Genomic DNA, 26149 nt, shown 5'->3' on the forward strand with positions numbered 1-26149 from the left:
GTAGTAACTGACAAATATTAAGGTAGAAACTCAGAAATCCCATTTGGTAACTGACAAAATAGTCTACTTTGCATTGGTATTATGAAGATAAAAAAAGATTTTGGTTCATGACGATTGTCAGATTATATGATTGCATACTTTATCCAGTACTTTTTTCCTTAAATAAATAATTAAAATTTCTCTCTCTCTCTCTCTCTCTCTCTCTCTCCTGCTACTTCTCATCTTCTTTAGGTTAAATGCTATCTACTGGACTGTTTCACTGTTGAAAAAACAATTACGTGTTTTTGTCTCTGTTCCCCTCTCACTCGTTACCAAACCTCGAAGAGCTATAGCAATGCGACACATACTGTAGCTTCTTTTTCTTTCTCTACTCAAATATAGAGGGATCAGTTTGGAGGTCTGCTTTTTGTCCATTGTTATGAAGATTTTCTGATACTTTCAAAATTTTAAGCATCTCATGAAGGTGCAATGTCCTCTTTGGTTCTTGTTTTCCTTTTCCAGATCATCTGTTGTTCTTTTCTATGTTTGGCGCATCAGTCTTAGACTCCTTGAATATCTTCCAGTACATTCCTTTTAATATACGCATTTCTTTGCTTTAGCTTTTTTTTTTTTTTTTTTTTTTTTAAGAAAAGGATTGTGTGGCAAAAAATTTGGGCAGTGGTTCTGGAAGGCTTACTGTGACATTTAATCAGTAAACATTATGAAATGTAAGATTTCAGAGATACCCCACGATTGTCTGTGCCCGTGTACAATAGTGCCCAACTCACAATCAAAAAACCTTTTGAAAATTTCAGTTAATATGGAGCATTTTTTTTTTTTTAAGACTTTGCAATCATGAAGAGGTCTCAAAAGAAGTTGCTGTAAGAAATTATGGTAGGATCAGTTGACTCCTTGAATGCCTTCCACTACATTCCTTTTAATATACACATTTCTTTGCTTTAGCTTTTTTTTTTTTTTTTTTAAGAAAAGGATTGTGTGGCAAAAAATTTGGGCAGTGGTTCTGGAAGTCTTACTGTGACATTTAATCAGTAAACATTATGAAATGTAAGCTTTCAGAAATACCCCACGATTGTCTGTGCTCATGTACAACAGTGCCCAACTCACAATATTGCTTCAAAAAACCTTTTGAAAATTTCAGTTAATATGGAGCACAATTTTTTTTTTTTTTAGACTTGGCAGTCATGAAGAGGTCTCAAAAGAAGTTGCTTTAAGAAATTATGATAGGATCAGTTTCATGTGAGTACTCATACAGTATTGTGAAAGATGATCATTCATTCATTTAATAATGATTTTAATGATCAATTATAGTATGTGGTTTCAGTGGTTTGATTCGGAGGACAGTGTCACTTCCCAAGGACAGACTCTAGTGCTCTAAGAAAAATCAGTCTTGCTATGTGTCCTCCAGTTCTTAGTGGTCTTTGATATAAAATCTCTGCCCAAGTACTTAATAAAAGGAATGCAATACATAACATTTTTCAGAAATGTATTTCAAGAATCACATACACATTAAACAGCTGTAAAATTATTTTTAAATATGACTGACTCTTATATTTTGGCATGAAAAGTTGTAGAAAATGAAATAATTAAAGATAAGGGAACTTAACATTCAGTAAAATTGTCATTCAACAAAGAATAATTGAAATGCCCGAATAAGCACCGTAAAGTTACAGGATAAAAATAGTCGTTTATTCAAAGGGCCTTTATTTTTCAGATAGAGGAATATTATTAACAAAACCAGCTACAGGACTACGACTCACTTGGGATTTAATATGATATATGAATGCCGATAATAACCATTCACCACAGGGGGCGGAACATGCTTCTCTGACCTCCACTAGAACACTGGATAATGATCTCCAAAGGAATAACAACAAATGATGTAATTCCCCCACAGTTTTTCAGTGGATTTCAGAGTATCTCATCTTCGGTCCCTCTCACATTAACAAGAAAAATCTGGCGAGAATCTTCTGAGGACAGCGTTTTTGGTCCACAGCTGACGAGCCTCCTTGGCATGTTCTTGGGAATTATTTGGTCAATATCAGACTTGTAAGAAAGTTTTTAAAGTTCTTGATTATTAGAGAGAACTTAGTTTTCCACACTGGATGATGATGATGATGATGAATAATGCTAGTTTAATGTCTATTTTGTTTTAGGGTAAATTCAGTGACTTTTTACAAACAATAGTCTTTCAGTGCAGCTACATAAATTGGTGATTATCTACAATTAGGAAAATGGCTAAAGACAATTAAGAATATCCAAGCAGGCTCATAAACTGTGGCCCTATATGTAATGCGAAGTGAAAAATTAAAACATATCTTGAGTGGCTCTGGCTCTGGGGGCAGTGGTGTGTGGTACGTCAGGCAGTGTAGTTATGTGGATAAGGGCAGGACCTACTAAAACTGGACATGACATGGAGAGCCAGAAGATTAAGAGAAAGCATGACTATGGTCACAATAAAGCATCATTATGTAACATGCAACAGGATAATGTATTTATATATATATATATTATATACCCTTTGTAAAATGAATAACAATGACTTTTTGCACAGTGTTTCATCAGTTATATATATATATATATTTAGTCTCTTGCTCTCTCTATACATATATGTTGTCTTTGATAATGTATTTAAACTTTTGTATATATATATATGCTGTATATAGAAAATTTGCATTCATAATGCAGTACAATTTCTTAAATACACAGGTAGAAGTAAGGTTAGTATTATGTTGCAAGTACAAGCCAAATGAAGTTTTGTGATGTGTTGTGTGTGTAAATTGCACTCTGCTTATACAGGTGATGAACTGTGAAGTCTGTATTTTGAGGATAGACTAGAAATATTATATTTAATATTCTATGTGTATCTGTATTAGAAGTATATTGTATACAGTATATACACAGTGATAAGTAATGATCTCTTTTGTCTTTAAATTATTAAATATTCATCCAAGCCTAGTTTTGGATGAAGATCCTGTTTCACTGATAGGATATTCAGAGTTATTCATGCATTCCACTTGTGTTTGTGTATAATTTTATCAGTACTACATGTAATATGTCAACACTGCCTGCATATCCACCACCCCAACAAGAGCCCTGTCTATGGCGAGGGTGGTTCAACTAAATGTTGGTGGATCCACCCTAAGACTTATTATTGGTACAGAAAGGCACACAAGTTGTCAAAAATGGGATTGTAGCTCCCCATTGTTGAAAGTCAACAAATGGGCAAGGTACCACCAATGGGAGGGGATGAACTAAAGACATACCCACCGACAAAGAGAGGTGTTTGACAGATCAAATAGGTAATGATTACTTCTTTTATCGCACTCACGATGATCAATGACATATGTACATAAAGATGCGTGTAATGACTCCAAAGCCTTGAACTGAGACTTTCACTTACTCCCTGTTAAGTCTCTCACTGACACACAGTGATGACCAGGCCATTCATGCTGTGAAAGGTTGATAATGATAATAATAATTATATTAGACCGTAGAAAGGTCTTTATAAGAGGAAAGTAATAGCATCTCAAACTTTTTTTTTATTTAGGAAAAGAAGAGATTCCCTTCCATCCTCTTATGCTTGAAATGGCTTGCACCAACACGTCACAAATTACAAGAACAGTATTGGGTAAGAGAGCATATCTGAGACCCAAGCATGCCTGTAACAGAAACAAAGTTGCAGTAAACTGAATGTAATTACTGTAAAGAAAGTTTTAAGAAGCAGAAAAAAGCATGAACATTGTCTCAGATAACCTCTATGTGCTATGGAACCAGGAGAAAGATGAAACTCAACAACATAATTGTAATAGCATGGGAGGATTTTGTTCACGTGTTTAGAGGGTGACTATTTACATATAACTGGAAGATTCTGATCCTTGCTTGCCTGTAGATGCAGCTGCTTTTCTTGTGGAACACCACTCTCTTTGTGACCACAGTCATGAGTGTGGTGTGTTTACAATTGTGGTTGTGCTGTACAAATATGACTCAGGCTGAGTCCACAATCACACTCACAAATAAAGTCACAATAGTATACAGTATCACCAACATCCTGAATTCTGTAACACTCGACAAGCAAAGCTGGTCATCAGAGCAGTGACAACTATGTTACCAGGAAATATAATCATTATAGTCAGTAACCTGACAGACTGATTTCCTCAGGACACAACCTAAAATACTTTGGGAATCCATTCTATATAACAAAGAGGTACCCATTAATTTGTCTTAAGCAAATACCCAATGCTGTATTCATTTTACATCAGAATTCATGGCAGAGTAATTCTATTTTCAAAGTTCATTAACTAAGGGTAAATTAAGAATCTTTAAGATCATCCATTTTCATAAATGCTCTGCTACCATTTATATAAAAGTGGCACCCATAATTTTCTTTAAATACATCAAAGGTAGTGAAAATCAGTAACACAGTTGTCGTAAGCTCTAATCTTGTACAAAATATCGTTTAGATATTTCACAGTTATCCAGCAAGTACACTGGTGTCTGCTCTGTAATGTTCAAATACAGATATTTAAATCCTTCAACAGGTACAATATGTGCCCGATCATTAAGAAACATTCTTGACAGTCCGGATAAAATTTGACTATCATGCATACACACATACAAGCATATGCACACATATACAGTAACATGCACACACATCCACACTGTTAGACATCAACTAGCAACAAATGTAACATTAGCAGTCAGAGTTCATCCAAGGAATCCATCTGATAATAAATACTTTCTGCAGCGTTAAAAAGAAAACTAATAAAATATGTATCCCTTAAATACACTCTGATAGGTCATGTTACAAGGTTTGCACCACTAGATAGGCTAAAAGAACCATCAACGTGATAAGCCATATTATCTTCATGCTTTTTTCTCATCAGACTCCTACACATTGGACTAGAACCAGATAAAATAAAAGTTAGGAAAATACATAACAATCACCCAATTATTTATAAATTACAGACGAGGTCTAACCTAATGGTAAAATGATATGTACAATGGATTGCTTATTAAATCTGAATCTGAGGTCAAAGGCGAAATATGAATGTGCACCTTTTGATAATATGTGCCAAGATCACATAGAAAAATAAGAATTTGTGCTCACAACTTAAAACATGTGATAAATTCAAATATCAATGATTTCCCATCTGAAGAGAAGTAAAGAGTAATGCAGCACAAAATAGCAGACTCACCCTATGACCACTTAACACAAATGGAAAAGTAAGCCTTCAGGTTCAGCCATTTTCATTCACACCACCAGGGAAAATGGGACAGCCGCATGGCACTTGCCATGATAAGACTTCAAAGCTACTGGGACACTTCCTCATAATATATTATTATTGAATTGGTGCATATGTTGTACATCTTACCAGAAATTTATACAGAATGAACACCATCATCTTCATATGACTCAAAATACTATTTTACAAACTTTTAAACAAGGTTTGGAAGAGCAGAGAACTTGGATTCCACTGAATTGGAATCACAGCTCCTGTATGGATTTTCATGAACTCTTTTTGTAGCTCTGCACTTAATTGACTAACATGCTTGACAATCCTTAATAGTCCAGGGTTATTAGCATTCACTATACTGTATCACAGACATTCCCCCTCCTAGTCTTGCATGGCTGTGACAAACCGTTTGTTTTACAATAGTTTTTGTCATGAAGTTTCCCAAACTCAACTTTTTTTTTTTTTTTTTTTTTTTTTTTTTTTTTTTTACATACAGCTGCCATCATAATTCTTGTTGCAGGTAACCATAATGCCTATAAGTCACTGGTACAGGAGTAACTTTTAATAACTTTGTTTAAATATTAGTTACCACAATTATATTTGTGCTCTACCATTCCTCAGCAGCCATGCACACAAACTTCTCATGGAAAATCTTTCCATGGATGTTAGTGTTCACCCCTGGACTTCAACAACTTAAGGATTAAGAATCCTCATCAGTTTCAAACAGAATGGCTCCGATTCTTTTAAATATGATTTTACCCATGTTTTATCATTTGTTTGGGCAAGAGCCATTAGTTTTGCTGGTCTGATTAATTAGTTCACATCTGATTCTTCACCGAATCAATGACTACTCTGACTTTTATGCACAGTTTTATTGAGCCCCAATAGGTGGTTCTCCTCTAACTTCTGACTTGAGCTTGACAAATTCTTTGGCGACTTCATCATTAGTTCTCTGACTTAAGATACGCAAGACAGTCCATCCTGTTTCATCCATGTGACACCGCTTCCCCAATGACAGCCACGTTGCACACGATCCCTATAAAAGCGCAAGAATGTCATTAGTTTGGTTGGTATTATTATTATTATTATAAAGTATTCTAGTTTAACCTGACACCACTATTGCACTGTATGTCTACTCTCGCATAGCTTTCCCAAAGATTCATTCTTGCATTAGAAACACAAGCAGGTTAAGTTAAAGAAGGTAGACAGCTAGGTGGGAAGAGACCACAGGAACAGAAAATAGGTGTAAGTTGGAAGGCAATGTAATTGGATGCTGCAAAGAGTCTTCAGTACTGTCTACAGCCTGCCAAACATTACACACTACAGGCAGTATCCACCCTATATGGGGCATTCACTGGATGACATCACAGAGAAAGGGAGAAAGGGGGAATTGGCTATAATAAGCTTCAAAAAAATAATCCTAGCAAGTTGAAATAAGAAAAAATGGTTTACAGTAATACCTTGATCTTAAGCACTTCAAGTTGCGCAAATTCACAGATGTGAACTTCTCATTGGAACCTAACCAATTGGCATAGGTGATTTTTCACAGACACGCAACATTTGCGAAATCCTCGAGAAACCTTACAGAAGTGTTTGTTTAATTTTTTAAGTAATTTATAAGTTTTAATGCTTTTATGTGTAAAATCTATAGGAAAAATGTATTATTTTTATGTTTGTACATGCATAAATATGATACAAAGGTAATTACAGTACATACAATTAGTGTACTTTTACAAGATGTGATACCCATTAAAAGATGATACCCCTGCAGAATGTGTTTGTTTAATTTTTGAAGTAATTTATAAGGTATCATGCTTTTAAGTGTGAAATCGGTATGGAAAATTTGTATAATTTATATAAGTCACAGTCATAACGAAGGTACAATTCAATAAGATACAGAAAACATGTATGTAATATTCATAGAGGGTACAGGTACTGTTCAATCAATTTAAAATTATGTACTGTACAGGTAAAGACGTACAGAGAGATAATAAGTTGTAAAAATATGTGCGAGCGCAACTACATGAAACAAAGGCATTACAGTTACTGTATTATGTCCATGTGTATATTTCTCTCTCTCTCTCGTTCGTAGTTGGCGCTCGCACACATTTTTACAACTTATTATCTCTCTGTACGTCTTTACCTGTACAGTACATAATTTTAAATTGATTGAACAGTACCTGTACCCTCAATGAACATTACATACATGTTTTCTGTATCTTATTGAATTGTACCTCCGTTATGACTGTGACTTATGAAGTTTACCCAGTGACGCACAGAAAATGTCTTACTCTGAGTGAAGAAGAAAATGGCATCCCATGAATAGGGGTAACAGTAGTCTACATACATACCTACTGTAAATGCACTAGTATGGCAAATACAGGACCCATTACGATACTGTACTCTATTTTTACGTCAACCATTTGTTGTAATTCTTTTTTAAGGGTAATGTATTAAACTAACTTTTCAATGAAATTACAGTAAATTTAATTTCATTTAAAAGTTAGCTTAATACTTTGGGAGCAGGATTAGGATCATATTTAATGTTTAACTCTACAAATAAGCGTTTATTAGCATTTTCAGTGACCGTACCAAACTTGAGCAAATCCTCACCTGACGCGAGTGGTTCTGGAACCTAACCTCATGTAAGTTCTAGGTATTACTGTATTAAAAATAATTTTTTTAAAAGTAAAAAAAGTAAAACAGACAATTTATATTCTATAAGTGCAGAAATTTTTGCATAAGGGAATAGGATATATTTTGCCTATAAAAGTTAAGTCTGTTCAGATAATATCATCCAAAATATATTATTTATTTTAGTTAAACTCCCCTAACTACTTTGCTTTTAATATTTTTTAGTAGACCAGATTCTTACATAATCATTCTTGTTTTGCATAAAATTTTGGCTCCTCTCTGACAGAGGCAACCTGTGTGTTATGGTGTGGGTTCAATCACAAAGAAGACAAAACTCCTTGAGGCTCTTGTGTATTCTACTCCAAACCATCTTGGCACAGAAAGACTACAGGCCCTCAAAACACGCACAAATCACTGAAGAAAATCTAAGTGTCTGATTAAGAGATCTTAAAAGATGAATTCACACTGGAGAACCCATAAATTAATGTTATTAGTGTTCACTACGGTTGGGACTGGCATTTTTTAATGTTCCTAAAGAATACTTTTTCTACAAAAGTTGTAAAGACATCGTCTTTACCCATAAATTACAATCATGTATCACATCTATCAACACAGCAAAAATCTCATGTATATATCTGTATGTAGAATTTCCTGGCCTTTTCGCCAATATATATTTTATCACTGTATGTACATTATGTTTCTTGTTATTGTTACTTGATTGACTGTTAACAAAAACAAATTGCTCTCACTCAGCGTGCGGGTCATGGCGACCGGGGGTTGGGCACCTTGTTTCCGTCTGCAAGCTCTATGTATACCTTTGCCCAGGTAATAAATCGATCAGTACCCAGTTCTGTCTTCTTTGACCTCACAACTGGTGACCCGAGGAGCAACAGTAAACACAGCTGTTTTGGCTTTGCCATTAACGGACTCACTATGGCCACTTTACCTTCAGAGAGCCTTTAACTGAACCATAAAGCGATAAAGTCTAGACCTCTAAAAGCTCCTTCCTTGGAGAACACCCACGCCACTAACGGACTAATTATGGCGTACTTTGTTCAGGTATATTCTGGCGTCCTCAAATGGTTTGGCCCTGCCATTTACGATTCATGTCGACTGCATTCAGAAGTCATTAACGGAACCACACGGCATGTAGTTTTGACTTCTGATAAGCCCCAAACACCATTAATGGACTAAATATGGCGCTTATTTCGCGTTTTGGTGTGAGACAAAATGTCATAAACTGAGGTAGAAAGTCGTTCCAAGGATACACAGATCCTCAGCATCCCTCTCTCTCCTTTGAGGGCAGCAATAAGCCAGGTGGTGAAACTGCCACTGTTCTCGCAGCAAAATACCGCATCCTGGTTCCTGCGGGCAGATGTCCATTTCTGCATAGCTAAAATCACGGACGAGGAAACCAAAGTGGATGTCACCATGGCAATGCTGCCGGAGGAGGTCTTCAACAAAATCACCCCATGGTTGGACTCGCAGCTGGGCAAAGCCAAGTACGAAGACCTACGAAAGAAACTCATTGACACATACTCCATGCCCGTCCCAGAGAGAGCCCAACGTGCCCTTGACCTGATGAACCAGCCCCTGGGGAATGCATCACCCAGGGACACCTGGGAAGAACTACAAGGTCTCCTGATGCTGCTGGGTTTTGACTCAGACGGAGGAGGGAGATCAGCTTGTTGCGGGAAATTTTCCTGCGGCGCCTTCCACAGGAGGTGAGGGCACAAATCATTGGAAGCAGACGTGCTCTCGATGGATGAATTGGTGAGTGTCGCACACAAACTCCACGAAGCCACCAAGGCCTCTAGGCACGCCGCAACACCTGCAGCCTGGTAGCAGAAGCAGCTGAAGAGGCAGACACGAACATGGTATACAGGAAGAAGGCGCCGCCGCAGCAGCAGAAGACGAGGACAAATCCAGCCTGGTGTTACTTCCATTGGAGGTTCAGAAAGGACACCAAGAATTGCAGAGCCCCCTGTTCTTTCACAAAAAACTAGAAAGGAGGCCACCCATAACAGCAGTGGCCGCAAACCTTAGAGAACCCCAGCCACTAGGATTCTTCATCCACAACGCCATATCGGGACAACGGATGCTGATAAGACATGGGGGCGATGCAGTCGGTATTTCCGCCATTGAGGGAGGACTGCAACTGCATGTCCAGCGCTGCAGCTGCACTAATGGCCGCAAATGGAAGCCCTATCTGCTGCTACAGAACTCGGACCTGCAGAATATCCATCCTGGGCCATAAATATGAATGGCCCTTCGTCATTGCGGATGTCAAGTTTCCCTTACTGGGTGCCGATTTCCTTGCACATCACGGACTGCTGGTAGACATCGGCCGAAAACCCCTGCTGGATACCGTAACCTGCCGCTCCCAACAGCTCTCCACCGGACCGGGAATGCCTGCCGTATGCTCCATCTCATTGAACAAATACAGTGCCCTCCTGCACGAATTCCCAAATGTCTTCAAGCCAGAATTGTCAGGTGCCAGGTACTCAGGCCCAGCACGGCATCCATCACCACTTCACCATCACAGGCCTGCCGACACATGCCAAGTTCCGCCACCTGCCGCCCAAGAAACTCCAGGATGCTAAACGAGTTCGCCAAGATGGAAAGGATGGGTATCTGCAAAAAGGCATCGAGTCCATGGGCGTCCCCCCTCCACATGGTGAAGAAACCAGACGGTTCCTGGAGGCCATGTGGGGACTATAGTTGGCTGAACCTAGTGACAACGCTGGACCACTATCCCCTGCCAAACATGCAGGACCTAACAGGAGCCCTGCATGGGGCCAAGATATTCACAAAAATGGATTTGCTCAAGTCCTATTTTCAGGTACCAGTACATCCCAACGACGTTCCGAAGACATCCATCATCATGCCGGTCGGGACATATACCTTCTCCTACTCCACCTTCAGCCTCAGGAATGCCGGGGCCACATTCCAGTCCCTTATGGACAGCATCTTGGGGGTCCTAACTTTCTGCGTCCGCTACATGGATCATGATCTTCTCCAGGTCCCCGGAGGAGCACCTGAGTCATGTCTGGACTGTGCTGGAACGCCTTCAGGAGAACGGATTGGTCGTCAGATTCGACAAATGTACCTTTCGAGTGGAGAAGGTAGACTTCCTGGGACATGAGGTCTCTCAGGTGTACCCCCATGGCCTCCAAGATGAATGCAGGGAAGGATTTTCCAGCACCAAAAACGATCAAGTCTCTGCAGGAGTTCCTCGGCATGGTCAACCACTACCGACGATTCGTGCCGGACATCACCCGCATCATGTATCCCCTAACCAGAGTGCTGAAGGGGAAGCCAAAAGCACTGACTTGGGAAGCCCTGCAGCAAAAGGCGTTTGAACAGACGAAGGCAGCCCTCACCAAAGCCACCATCTTAACATATCAAGACCCCACCGCCCCCCTGAGACTTACCACCGACGCCAGCAACGTTGCTTGCTGAGCCATGCTGGAGCAGATAGTAGATGTTTCCCCCCACCCGCTTGCTTTTTTTAGCTGCAAGTTAAAGCAGCCGGAGACCTGCTACAGTGCATTTGACAGGGAACTGCTGGCAATCTACCAAGCTGTGCGGCACTTCAAGTACCTCTTGGAAGGCAGCCCTTTCACCATCCTGACAGGCCACAAGCCGTTGGTACTTGAGTTCACGAAGGCGGGAGATGCATGGTCGGCAAGACAGCAACGGCATCTGGCTGCTATCTCTAAATTCGGATGCACCATCAGTTACGTCCCCGGCAAGAATAACCCGGTAGCCGACGCCCTATCAGGAATTGAAATAAATTCAGTCCACCTGGGCATAGACTACGAAGACCTGGCAAGGAACAGGCCGCAGACCCGGAAACAGCAGCTTACTGCACAGCACTTACCACACTGAAGTGGGAAGACATGCCAATGGGTGAATCTGGATCGACACTTCTCTGCGACACCAGCCCAGGCTGCCCACGCCCCTTGATACCTGCGTCATGAAGAAAGCAGGCATTCGACATCGTCCAAGGGCTGTCCCATCCATCAGTACGAACAACTACGCGCCTGATGACAGAGGAATTCGTGTGGCACGGGATCAGGAAGGATGTACGAGAATGGGCAAAGAATTGCATCCCGTGCCAGACAAGTAAGATCACCCAGCAACGGAATCAGGCATCGGAGACTTCCCTCAACCACGTCGGCATTTTGGGCACATCCATGTAGACGTCATAGGACCTCTGCCACAATCAGGAGGCGCCAGATACCTCCTGACAATTATAGACCGTTCCATAGATGGCTGGAAGCAACCTCAGTTGTAGAAGCATCAACAAGCACCTGCGCTGAAGCCCTACTATCAAGTTGGATAAGCCGTTTAAGTGTGCCGGACGATATAACTACAGACAGGGGCCTGGCATGCTTATCGGAACTCTGGGTCTCCCTGGCACGCCTGATGAGGACAGCACTCCACGGTATGATGGCATACAACCCTGCGGCCAACGGTATGGTGGAAAGAACCCACCGTTCATTGAAAGCAGCTCTTATGGCACGTTGTACAGACAAAAATTGGAAGGCGCAGCTGCCCTGGGTCCTGCTGGTTCTCTGCACCACACCAAGGGCAAACGGCGAGGAATCTCCCGCAGAGAAAGTCTATGGCAAAGCACTGGCCGTACCTAGAGAATTCTTCCCCATGGAGCCGATGACCCAGATATGCCCCTTCCAAGGCTAAGAGAAATTGCAAAGAAGTTCGCGCCCTGCCGAAAGGCCTTTGCGGACGGGATCCATAACTTCAGCCCAGAAGGCTTGAAAACCTGTACACACATCTTCATGAGTGACGCCCACCGCCCAACCTTGACCAGACCTTACAGAGGACCATACCGAGTCATCAGTAGAACATCCAAGGCCTGCCTTGTCAACATCCATGGGCGGGAAGACTAGATATCTGTTGACAGGTTAAAGCCAGCCTTCCTAACGGACAGCGGAACCCGTGAGGAAACCAGCAGACGTCCCAGAATTCCTCCACAAAACAAGACCTCGGATGAAGTGATTGTCATCCTGAAACAAAGTCGAGGACGTCCCAAGGGCCGCACTAAGGATGGCATCCACCCAGCAAAACTGCTAGACGATTCAGCAGCTGAAGCCGCCCCACAACCACAGATATCCTGCTCCCAAGAAGATACCTTGATTAACATTCAACAGATCTTCCAATCAATATTTCATAATAATTTTCTTGGAGGGGGGGGGGGAGTACTTGTAAAGACGTCTTCTTTACCTATTAATTACGATCATGTATCACATCTATCAACGCAGCAAGAATCTCATGTATATATTTGTATGTAGAATTTCCTGGTCTTTTTGCCAATTTATATTTTATCTCTGTATGTACATTATGTCTCTTGTTATAGTTATTTGACTGACTGTTAACACAAACAAATTGCTCTCACTCAGCGTGCAGGTCACGGCGACCAGGCACCTCGTTTCCGTCCACATGCTTGCCTAGGTAATAAATCAATCGGTACCCAGTTCTGTCTTCTTTGACCTCACAAAGTATTTAGGTTTAATACTTTCACACAGTGGCAATAAAATTTTGGGGAACTTGCTAACCAAAGTAGTTATCATGAACTCACTGGCCACATTAGTTCTTCAAAACTTATTTATTAAAGAATAATAGGACAATAAATCAAAACAGTATAATTCATAACACCTAATGCAAGAAAAAAAATGCTGAAGAAAATAAAAATGTGCACTTAGAGGGAGAATGTTAAAAGAATAGTTGCTAAACTTGTTTGACAGTTCTGTATTGCATGAAAATATGATGGAAAAATTAAATTGCAAACTGCAGGAGGGACAAAAAGATGATAATCCAGTACTTCTCTGTATTGGGCAAACATTTATGTAATTATGATGAAATTAATTCCAAGTATTCTACATACAGTAAGTTAAAGAACTCGTGCCTATATTGTAATGTACAATTCTCCATTTGTTAGTACCCTGCATAATCCCATAATGGAAAGATAGGCAAGGTAATAATATCCACACAAACACAAATAAAAAAAATGGCCATAAAATCGGAAGTTTGAAAGTAAAAATAATCAAACTCTTATTTGCACAAGAATTTGTAATGACTAAAATTCATGTAACATTACCTGATCGATAATGTCCCTGAGCTGTAGCACGGCAACTCCCACCAACCGATCGTCTCGGGCAAAGCAGTAATCTTTTATACAAATATGCAATTCAAAGCTCTCTGGGCCTTCTTCACTGCCAATTAAGCTGAAAGGAAAAAAATTCGTTATGGCAACAAAAAATTTGGGAGATCCATCTGGAGTGCCTAAACTGAGAGAGAAGTTAATATAAATCATAAGCACTTTTTATGCTCTACAACCTTGCCTATTGCACCTGGTTCTCCATAAATATAGGTCCCATAAACCTGCATAATACAAACTACACTTGAAACTTTCAGCACAGAAAAGGAATACATAAAATTACAATGACTACAAGATGGGTATTTTCTCATTTAAAAATGTGCCTCTCATCTTTTTAATCGTATTTCCTTGGACCTAATGTGACTGGCTAATATGTATGTCCCTTCTTTTGACTATTACATAATAAATAAAAAAATAATGGGATGAAGATTTTCATCTTTGTCAATCACAAAATTAAGGTGATTTTTTGTTATATTAATCAACAAAGATATCTCTACATTTGGCGCAGTCTTTTTATGAAAATCAAAACCATTACCATGCAATGATAACCATTTCTGGACTGTTCTGCATAAAGCATGAAAATCATTTTTAAAAACTATTTAGGACTGTTCTGCCTATAGCATGAAAATCATTTTTAAAAATGTTTGCTAATGCAGAAATATAAACTTTTGTCTTTTCTGGATAGGCCTGGTCCAGTCACTGAAGACTGCTAACAAAACAGTTAACTAGCAGCAGGCAAGTGAAGGGTACTCAGTAAACAGCATCACTTTTTCTTCAGCTGCCTTGTCATGCAGATGTTGGAAAATACCATCATGGCTGTTGTTGGAGCAAGCTTGAGTTTTCATATAAGTAACTTACCAAGTAATTACATAGCTATAGTTCTAACTTGCGTGGCAGCCTTTATTTAAAAATCGCTGTCATTTTTTTCGATAGTTTACTGTAGGTGACAAGCCCCTCCCATCAATGGGAGTGATGGAAACGACTTAGCAAACCTCATTCTGTTTCTACTGGCTCTCGAGTAACATCGGGGGTATGCTGCAGCTTTTGTTTGCTGATTTTCGGATGTATGGCTGGATTTCAGTGAAGTATTGTTGCTTATTTGAGTAGCCTTCAAGCTTTAATAGCTTTCAGGATAATTTTTTCTAGTTCTTTGGTTATTATTATGTCTGATTTGAGTTCACCTATTTTTGCTATTGTATTGAAAGTTGCAAACCATATTAATCAATCTTTACACGATTCTTATATAATTTGTAGTAAATCTAGGGGGCAGAAATATAGTAAGGAGAAAACTCGTGCTAAATGTTATGGTTAGCAAGAGTAGAAGGTACTTAATCTCAACTAGACAAGTTGAAGAGGGATAGAAAGGAAAGCAGCAAAGCAGCCTCTAAAGCCGAGAAATGAGCTTCCTTAGCCAAGAATTCTACCTAACTTGCATGTTCCCAGGTATCGGCAGACAGCCACTGGAAGGGCGTCTTTACAGGAAAAAGTGTTGTGGAAGAGTTGGCTGCTCATACTGCCAATTCTCCTAGATGAAGGTCCCTGTCATACTCCCCTAAACCTGAGAGGAGTCATACCGGAGGTCCAGGGGAGGTCGGTGTGACAGACTGCCGTTGGAAAGGTGTCTCTGTGGATGTGCGTCAGCTGTCGTCTGACTCTCAAGACTCCAGCCTGGACTTGAAAGCACTGCAAGCGCTTTCTAGAGTCATCTCGTCCATTGAAGAGGCAAGCAGGCGATGCTGGCCGCTCTTTTCCACTGCCCAGTAGTGGTTTAAGGAGCTGGGCACAGTCCTCAACCTTCCTGCAGTGCATGGGACAGTCCAGATTATTTCTCTCCTGAGCATACTTCTTTTGGGTGCCAGTTTTTGGCCCATCGCGCCCAATGATCCCTTGCAGGCACCCATGGTCTTCGTTCAAGCGCCCGATGCCAGCTTCTGAGCATCTGCTGCCAATTTACAAGCGCTTGGTGCCAGCTCCTTTTCGCTTGGCGCCAGGTGACAAGTGCCTGGTGCCAACTCTTCAGTATCAATTTACTGCCCGGAGCACCAAGCGCCCGTTTCCGACCACAGATCACCTGTCCTATGCAGCTCTCCTTCAATATTTGCAGGTGAGCTTTCCATCCCATTTTTGGCTCCAGCTAGCCCCTGGTCTCGCCTACCTCGACCTTCCTGATGAGGAGCCATCCAGATGGCAGATCTAAGCTCCCCACAATGGTGGTTTCCTCATCTTCTAGGAAGGCACTCAAGGAGATTGCAGTTTGGTTTTCTGCTAAGAGGGAACAAGGCAAGGCTTCCTTTGTTTTTCCTCCCTCACACTTAATCCGTAAGAGGTTTCTTTCCTGTGCCACCAGGGAAGCTCCTTCTTCCTGAAGCTCAGCGTTTTTGTTGGCGAAAATGATGTTTTTCATTGGCAGAACTTGTCAGACCTCTTTGAGTTGTCTGAAGTTTTCACTTTCTTGGACTGGATGGTGAGAGCGCTAGCCAAGAAGATTGAAGATTTCAATGGCTTGTTAAGACTTCACCTTGGACTGGCTAGGAGAACCTTTCTCAAGCAGACAAACCATCAGGGATGACTCTCTTGAACTTGCAGCTCTTTTCTCTTTGGGGGTTTTGAAGGAAAGAGATTTTTGGTGCTCCCATTCACTAAGGCACAGAAGTCAGACCTTCAATAGAAGTCAACTTAGGATCTGGCGCGTTCTTCCAAACGCCCCGAGGATTCGTCAGCCTTTGTTTCTAAGATGGTCTCTCCTCTCCAGCAACATCTCTTTCGTGAGAGTAAGCCCAAGTCCAGTCTAGGACCTGCTCCAATGCCTGCTTCTCAACGGGAAAGTTTCTGGGACGTGGTGTCCTGAAGAACAGAACCTCCACATCAATGTCAGAGCTGAAAGCTGTTCACTTAGGGCTTCAGTGCTTCTCGACCCTAGTTTTCAACAAGACTGTGGCAGTCCATTCAGACAATACCACAGCCCTAACATACATACGAAGCAAGGTGGCTCTCGCTCTTTTTCTTTCTGTCAGACAGCAAGAGACCTTCTACTGTGGACAGATCAAATCGAGTGAGTCTAGTCACTTGATTTTTTCAGATCAACTAAATTCTGACAGACAAGCTGAGCTGTCGAATAGTGTTGAAACTTCGACGAGAGATTGTACTTTTCCGCAAGTTGTAAAGTTTTATGTATTCTTTCTAAATTTACACAAGTGGAAATGCGTAGTATGTAGAAGAAAGATATGTTTTGTTGTGTTTGTATTTAGTTGTGAAAAGTATTGTGTTTTATTGTTTCGTGTATTTAATTGTAAGCATATGTGTAATGGTGCTTAAGGGGATCGGCCGGTTTCCGACTTTTTTAACGACAGGTTGTTGATATATAGGGGGTTTGTTAAAGGATATTGTGTGGAACTTCTGGGGAAAAAATTTTTGTTCAGTGACCTTAGGTTTTGTGACGCCAGAGCATTTTTCGGCCAAAAATGGCCATTTTCAAAATGCATCTCCTCCTTTGCTTTTTGGTTTTAAGGGATGAGATTTGAACCACGTATAAAACACATATGGACCTTCGATACAAAGCCGGGGATTTTTGATTTTTCAATTATTTTTCGAGATATGAATTTTTTTTTTTATGAAATTTTCCGGGAAAAATTACAGAAAAAAAAAATTGCCAAAAATCAGAATCTCAAAATATTAAAAATCCCCGGCTTTGTTTTAATCTAACATGTTTCCCCATGTTATATTTAAAATTTCATTTAGATTGGTCCAATACTAAGGGAGGAGATGCATTTTAAAGGCGAAAAACTTATGTTTTGAGAAACGGGCCTTCAAAGTTTTAGTTAGCCTACATAAAAAAAGTAAAAGGGACTTCAAAGACTGTGTTACAATTAATTCTATGGTTTTAATTTTTATTTTTGGGTATTAATTAATGCAAAATGATTATAAATAAGAATATTAATTGATTATTTATGTGCCTAAGACACATTCTTATAAATTTTAGGTTCCTGGTCCCCCCATGTCTGATCTTGCTGCAAGGTATTACTCTAGGGTATCATAGTTGCCTACACTTTTTTATTAGTGTCTCGAATCCATCCCTTGCCAAATGGATCCTGGGAATTACTTTACATTCACAATTAGGGATTCGTGATTCAAGTAATTCATCAAGTCTTGCTTCACTTATTATGATCATTTTATTTTCAGGATCGTCTCTAATATCAGCCTCCGAGCTACTGCTTTCTTTTTCTAAAATATCTTTGCCCTTTGGTAGTGACGAACAAATAAAAAGGCGTTTAGGGGTGGATGTGGTTGGTCTCTGGTCAGCAGAGATCGCTGCCTGCGCCGTTTGATGGGCGACAGCTCTCTCTCTCTCTCCGTCGCTCCATTCCCCTCTATGGCACTAATTTCTTGAACTCTTTCTTCTACTTCTCGCCTGGACTTTTCCACTTGGCTTTTCCGCATTCTAGAAGCATGAAGTGAACTCTTGGACCTTTTAGGCACGGTGAAAAAACAAAAACACAGCAGAAAATACAGAGTTCAGTCAAGGCTAGCGAGCATGAAAAACGTGTCCTTCTAGCTTGGAAGTTTATAGGCAACTCTCGGCCACAGTCGGCGTCATGGTATGACGTGTGCGTTGTCATGGCTAGGAATAACTAAAAAGGTGCCGAGTAGGATATTATTGACATTATACATTTCATTTCAAAGGAAGTTTTCGTAATATATATCGCAAAAACTATACCTGACTAAATCATTTGCGCTACTGGTGTTTTATGGGTATATAGTTATTGTTACATTTTAGGCCATAACTAGAGAGATACGGCAAATTTTAGCATAATATTTCATGGACACATTCTTGAACCCTATACGAAGCCACAGAATTTTTTTCAGCAAATCGAATTTTTTAAAGATTATTGGGTTTTTTTAGGCGGCCGATCCCCTTAACTACCGGACATCGGTTGTTTATTCAGTTGTTAGCCAAACGTTTGGTGGTGGTCAAGGACGGCCATGAAATCAGTCCCTTCACAGCCTTGGTTCAGTGTACAGTAGTTGTATCTAGTAGGGACTCAAGAAAGTGTAATGCAACCGTAGTTGTCAGTGCCTTCAAATCCACTTAAGTATTCCTTTTCATTTGGGAAGATTTCCTTTAGGAGTTATGCATATCTAAATATAAGAAGAATTTCTTGGAATGTGCTTTGGATGAGGGTTATGAGGTAGAGATTGTGCTCATGCCAATCATAGAAATGTCAAATGCTCCATTTGAACTAACAATAAGTTTATATTGTTTATGTCTTAGATTAATATACACAATGCAATGCAGTGTAATTTGGAACATGAGTGAAGTAACCTCGTATATGGTACATATGTATGTGTGTAGTCAAGGGCACATTTATATAACCAGTAGCGATCTACTATTGATTAATTTTAGGTGTGGCCAACTTCTAAATATTATATTTGCTGGTGCAGTATATATATTTTTTTCGAGCTGGCAGTTTGTACACTCTTTTAGTATTAAGACCTTATATATTTTGGTGTTGGTAAATTACAGGCTCAGATGTCTGACATGGAAGAATTAAAGAGGAGTCTGTGATAACTAACCGGTAAAAAAGGTTGAAACCACTATTGATGCAGGTGATATCAATAGTATTTCTTCATTGAGAGACTAGAGCTTTGAAGGAATATTTGCAGAAAATCCAGGAATTGGATAATGAAATATTGGATCTAATGGATCCTGGAGGACAACTTGACCAAATTATGAATCAAGCTGAACATAGCCTAAAGGCAGGCACTGAAATTCATAGACTAAACTCCTCCATCACGAATCTTCTGGCTGTAAGGGGTGAACCTAGTGCACCGATACTGCCTGTTAAAGCTAGTGTAAAGTTTCCTAAATTAAACCTCAAGCATTTTGATGGTGATGCATTGGAATGGAATTCATTTTGGGAACTTTATGAAATATCAGTACACCAGCGTACTGATTTTGAGAAAATGCAGAAGTTTTCTTATTTGAAAGGCCTATTGGAAGGTAAGGCTTTGGAAATGATATCTAGTTTTAAATTATAAGGTGATATATACAGTATTTGCAAGCAGTGAACTTTTTAAAAGAGACCTATGGCGGAAAAGATGAAATCAAGTTGTGTTTAGTTAGGAAACACTTCCAAACTGAGACTCCCAAGGCAGATGCAGAAACTCTACAAGGTTTTAGAGCGCAATTCGAATGCTGCACAAGATCATTGGAAAGTGAACAGCTGGAATTGAGTGAACTGTATACCATCTTGCTCTACACCAAACTACCTACTAGTGTAAGTTAAATAATAAAATGAAGGTGTGGGGAAGATTGGCTTAAATTTGACACCTTAAGAAATATCTTGAAGAAATACACAATTTGAGGGCTTTTCCGCTGACTGAACCAGTAAAAGCTGATAATAGTAAACCCCCGTATTTGCAGGGGCTGCGTACCCCCCCTCGAATAGCTAAAATCTGAAAATACTTAAAACCCTTCTAAAACACTTAGAACTGCCTATTTTGATAATTAAAAAAAAACACTTAAAAATGCTTATACAGGGTACCTGAGTATTTTAAGTTTTATCACAAAAAGTGCATTTAGTCATGAAAATACAGCAATTAGTGAATATTTCTGTGAAAAATACTGCGTTTGGGCGAATTTTCCGCTATTATGTGTATATAAGTTCCACAGAGAAATCCGCGAACAGGTGAGAACGCAAATACGGGGGGTTTACTACATTAACAATGGTATCTGCTTTCGCAGTAGAACAAGGGAAATCTGTGATACCAGAAAAAAACATTGGTAAGGCCTAAAGAAAATATGAACAAAGCCAAGGTATACCAGGTTAGAGGATGTGCACTTTGTGGAGGCAATCATATATGGACACACTGTAAATCTCATGTAACCAGAAGAGGAAAGATAGAATGACTCAGAACTCTGGGCCTGTGTTTCATATGTGTATCCAATAGGCACTTCAGTTCCGACTGTGACAGGCAAGGTTGTAACAATGGCTGCACTTTTAGACTTTTGTAAATGTTGTCGTACTGGTATTAACCCTTAAACGCTGACTGGATGTATCGTACGTCGACTAAAATTGTCTGTTGGGTGCCGAGTGGACGTACTGTACGTCGACTACAAAATGTTTTTTAAATATTCGCGGAAAAATAATTATAGGCCTAGTTTGCGAAAGGTTTTACATCACGCGTCTTGAGGGATGCTGGGAGTTCACGGATCATGCTGTTGTTTTGTTTAAAAGTATCAACTAGCCGCGCATGCGCCAATTTCTTCCTTCTCGCACTACAAAGCATCAGCGGCGCATCGTCGGAGAGCAATTTCTTGACGCATTCGTGTTTTGCAGAACTTTTGCGAGTGTTAGCGTATTTGTGACGCAACAGGACGTTTGCAAAGATGTCCCAACGTCGTCAGGACCGTGAAAGGCGCGTATTGCCTGTCGGTAGTGAGCATGTGAGGCGAGTTTTAGATTGGGATGCTGGAGAGGGACCAAGCACCCAAAGTGACCCAGCTTTTCAACGCCGTGTTGTGCGGCCACGTGTGGCTGAAGGGGACCAAGGACCACATCCCGTGCCTTTTACGACCCCTAGGAAGCATCGGGGTGTCCTGAGGGGCATCCGTAAGCATCTGGGAGGCCTCCAACAAAAGGACATTGATGAGTACTTGTTGGAGCTCGATCGAGAGCAGGTGGAAAGTCCTCATTTTGATGGCAGTTGGTCATCTAGTGATGAGGACATCACGCCCGATGTCAGTGATGACGAGTATTTGCCCCCAATGTCCATACGGGAGCCACAGCAGGAAAGTGAACTGGAGTTTAGTGGTTTCAGTGCGTATGAGGGAGAGTCTGAGGAGGAGGAGGCGGCACCGATTGTGGCTGGTGGGGACGAGGCAGAAAGTGATGGTGAAAGTGAGGGAGATGGGCCAGTGGGGAGGGTGGGAGTGCGAAGTCGTGCCTACGCACAGGCCCGTAGAAGGTCGCAATGTTGCGGCAGCTTGGGTGAAGGCTGTTCGTCCGAAAGTGATGAGGGGTGGTTGGAGGACCCCACCCCACCTAACATGCACCCATTCATGGCAGCACCTGGACTGACCGTCCCTGTGCCTCTCACGGCACTGGGGTTCATTCAGCTCTTCCTGATGCGGGAATTGCTGGAATACCTCGTTGCAGAGACGACGGATTATGCTCGGTACTGCCATGAGGAACTGCAGACGACGTTGTCGTATCGCTGGCGGGGCTGCAACCTCATGGACACAGCGCATTTTTTGGGGCTCCACATTTTTTTTGGAATGATGCCTGCTGCCGACGTCAGGTAATATTGGAGGCAGAATTTTTTTTTAAGTACGCCCAATGTGCCCGGCATTATGCCCCGTGATAGTTTCCTGGTGTTGGACAGGTATTTCAACGCCTTCAACCGAAGGGCCATACCCCGGAATAACCCCGACCGCCTCATCTTAGTCCGCCCAGTGTTGGACTACATTCGTGAACGGTGCCAGTTTCTCGTGGTTCCTTCCAAGAACCTTTCTTTGGATGAGGGGATGATGCCATACAAAGGGCGTCTAAGTATAAAAGTGTACAACCCCAAGAAGCCAAAGAAATATGGTGTGAAGTTATTTTTTATTACGGAATCCAACACTGGACTTCTCGGTGTACTCTGGGGTCTTCTCCACGCTGCGTGACACTGTCTTTGGTCTTGTGGATCGTTTCTGTAACCAGGGATACCACCTGTTTATGGATAATTATTATAACTTGGTATCCCTGGCCCAGGAACTGTATGAAGCAGGTGTGCACGTCAGTAGTACCCTTCGGTTGGTGCGTGGGGCCTCGAATGTCCTCGAGGTTCGCTAGCCAGCCACAACATCTGGCAAGAGGAGAAACAGAGTGGCAGTGGAAGGGAGATGTCTTCATCATCTGTTGGAAGGGGGTCCGACTCGTGCCCATGATTATGACAAGTCATGAGCCCATCCAAGAAGAGATCGTTCAGCGGAAGAAGACACGTCGGCAGGGCCAAGTTACATATAAGGAGTTTCGTGTCCAACGGCCTACTGTCATCGGGCACTACAATAGGCACATGGGAGGAGTTGATCTCTTTGATCAACTCATCCAGTATTATCCCTTCGCCAGGAGAACCAGGAGGTGGACACAGATGCTCCTCAAATACCTCCTTCAGTTGGCCCTCCAGAATGCCTACATCCTCTACTGTGGGCACAATTCGGACACCTGGATGTTGTCCCACATCCAGTTTCTTGAGGTGGCCGGGAATGCCCTCATAAACTTTGATCCAGAGGAGTGGCCTTCCAACACCCCCCCCCCCAGCTCCAGATCTGCCCTGAGAGGATAGGGCAGATGCCGCTAGGAGGGCCAACCTCGGTCTTCCTGCTCCTGCCGACGCCGCCCCTGCTGCTGCCGCCCTTGATGATGCCGCCCCTGCTGCCGCCGCCCTTGATGATGCCGCCCCTGCTGCCACTGCCCTTGATGATGCCGCCCTCCCTCACATTCCAATGTCCCGTCGGGTAGTGGACCCTGTGTCGGCTGCAGGCAGGGGATCACACACTGGAGCTCCTAGAAGGGCGTAAGCAGAAATGGTGCCGGGTGTGCCATATGAATGGTAGAAGAAGAAACACCTGGTACGTCTGTCGCACCTGCAAGGTAGCAATTTGCAGGTTCGGGGAGTGTGACCGCAAGTACCACACTGCGGTCATATATTGGAGTGCGCCTACCCGAGGGACACTGGAGGGCACAGCGGACCGCCGAAGGGCGGCCCATCTGCAGTAAGGGCGCGCGTCTCCCTCCTCCACCTGTGCCTCGTCATGTCGAGAGGAAAAAAATGCAAGACTCTTCAATGGAGGAGGGAGAAAACAAGAACAGAACGAAGAGTCAGGATTATGAGTGAGTATTCTGCATTGATTTTATATTTAGTTTTATATTTATTACAAGTTTTTATATATCTTTATTTATTGATGTTTTGTATATTATTTCGTTTTATGCAAAAAAAAAAAGTTTTTCACCTGCATTCCTTTTAGTTATGTATTTGTACCAAAAAATGTATATATATATATATATATATATATATATATATATATATATATATATATATATATATATATATATATATATATATATATATATATATATATATATATATATATATATATATATATATATATATATATATATTTGGGTTTTTGGTAAGCAAAAAATCTAACATTCTAGTGATATTCAATCATTTACCTTCATTTTGCAACAAACGGGAAGTCTCTAGCACAATATTTCGATTTATGGTGAGTTTTTTAAATAAACTTTTTCCTTCCCTCCGCGCGCAGTAACTGCTGAAAATCTCAGAATTTCTTGAGTCACATTGTCGTAATTTTTGCGCCGTTTTACATCAATCGTTACATAAAGTTTTATACATGAAAATGTGCGCAATTTCATGTAGAATACAACAAAAAATAACTCGTGGTTGTAGCTTTTATCAGTTTTGAAATATTTTCCTATAAATCACGATAAGTGACAAAATTCAACCTACGGTCAACTTTGACTCGACCGAAATGGTAAAAAAATGCAATTGTAAGCTAAAACGCTTACATTCTAGTAACATTCAATCATTTAACTTCATTTTGCAACAAACGGAAAGTCTCTAGCACAATATTTCGATTTATGGTGAATATTTGAACAAAGATTTTCCTTCCCTCCGCGCGCGGTAACTGCTGAAAATCTCAGAATTTCTTGAGTCACCTTGTCGTAATTTTCGCACCGTTTTATATTAGGTGTTACATAAAGTGTTATACATGAAAATGTGCGTAATTTCATGTAGAATACAACAAAAAATAACTCGTGGTTGTAGCTTTTATCAGTTTTGAAATATTGTCATATAAATCACGATAAGTGACAAAATTTCAACCTACGGTCAACTTTGACTCGACCGAAATGGTAATAAAATGCAATTGTAAGCTAAAACGCTTACATTCTAGTAACATTCAATCATTTACCTTCATTTTGCAACAAACGGAAAGTCTCTAGCACAATATTTCGATTTATGGTGAATATTTGAAAAAAACTTTTTCCTTCCCTCCGCGCGCGGTAACTGCTGAAAATCTCAGAATTTCTTGAGTCACCTTGTCGTAATTTTCGCACCGTTTTATATTAGGCGTTACATTAAGTGTTATACATGAAAATGTGCGCAATGTCATGTAGAATAAAACAAAAAATAACTCATGGTTGTAGCTTTTATCAGTTTTGAAATATTTTCCTATAAATCACGATAAGTGACAAAATTTCAACCTACGGTCAACTTTGACTCGACCGAAATGGTCGAAAAATGCAATTGTAAGCTAAAACACTTACAGTCTAGTGATATTCAATCAATTACCTTCATTTTTCAACAAACGGGAAGTCTCTAGCACAATATTTCAATTTATGGTGAATTTAAAAAAAAAAATATTTTTTACGTCCGCGCGTTAAGAATTCATGCATCATTTTGTGATAATATTTTCTCTGTGTTGCTTTGATCGTTTTACAATTTGTTATATACTACAGTCATCGCAATTTAGTGTACAATACAACGAAAAAATAAATAACTCATTAGCCTTAACCGTTTTGCTCACAGCGCGATTTGTATACAATTATATATGAAATTTTTTTCGTGCTGTCATATATTCCAATATTTATATATGATAATGATATTTTTTTTCATTTCTGATGGTTGCATACTAAACTTCAGGCAATGACAAAAAAAGGAGCCAAAAATGAACTCTTAATCTTAAAAACTAAGCGTGCTGTGATTTAAAAAAAAAAACTTTTTTTCCGCTTCGGCGCTCACTCCCGAATGCCGCCGGCATACGGGAGACGCTTTTGTAAATAGAAGCTCGGCGTTTAAGGGTTAATTGCTTACCCAGTTGCAAAACCAAATTATCACAAGGCGAATTATCATAACTCGAGCACTAACTGGGTACCTGAGTATTTTAATAATTTTATCACAAAAGTGCATTTGGTCATGAAAATATGAAAATACAGTAATTAGTGAATATTTCTCAGTGAAACATACAGCAAATGGGTGAATTTTCAGCAAACAATGCATATATATGTTCCATAGAGAAATCCGCGAATAGGTG

General features: G+C 40.5%; 1 protein-coding gene across 21 annotated transcripts in view; it reads right to left on the reverse strand.

Annotated features, from left to right (window-relative positions):
• Nucleotides 1-5684: 5684 nt before the first annotated feature.
• Nucleotides 5685-26149, reverse strand: part of unc-13 — a 1228603-nt gene continuing 1208138 nt past the window's right edge. For 14 of the 21 annotated variants that reach the window (XM_067091750.1, XM_067091731.1, XM_067091742.1 and 11 more), the window contains 2 exons: nucleotides 13993-14119; nucleotides 5687-6270 (listed from right to left, as the gene is read on the reverse strand). In XM_067091750.1, coding sequence (XP_066947851.1) covers nucleotides 6106-6270; nucleotides 13993-14119 — 292 coding nt within the window. In that variant the 3' untranslated portion in view covers nucleotides 5687-6105. Of the gene's footprint in view, nucleotides 6271-13992; nucleotides 14120-26149 lie in introns of all 21 variants that reach the window. The other 7 variants (XM_067091686.1, XM_067091635.1, XM_067091645.1 and 4 more) reach the window with 4 other exon arrangements.

The sequence above is a fragment of the Macrobrachium rosenbergii genome, chromosome 4 (genome assembly GCF_040412425.1).
Source record: "Macrobrachium rosenbergii isolate ZJJX-2024 chromosome 4, ASM4041242v1, whole genome shotgun sequence".
Taxonomy (NCBI): Eukaryota; Metazoa; Arthropoda; class Malacostraca; order Decapoda; family Palaemonidae; genus Macrobrachium; species Macrobrachium rosenbergii.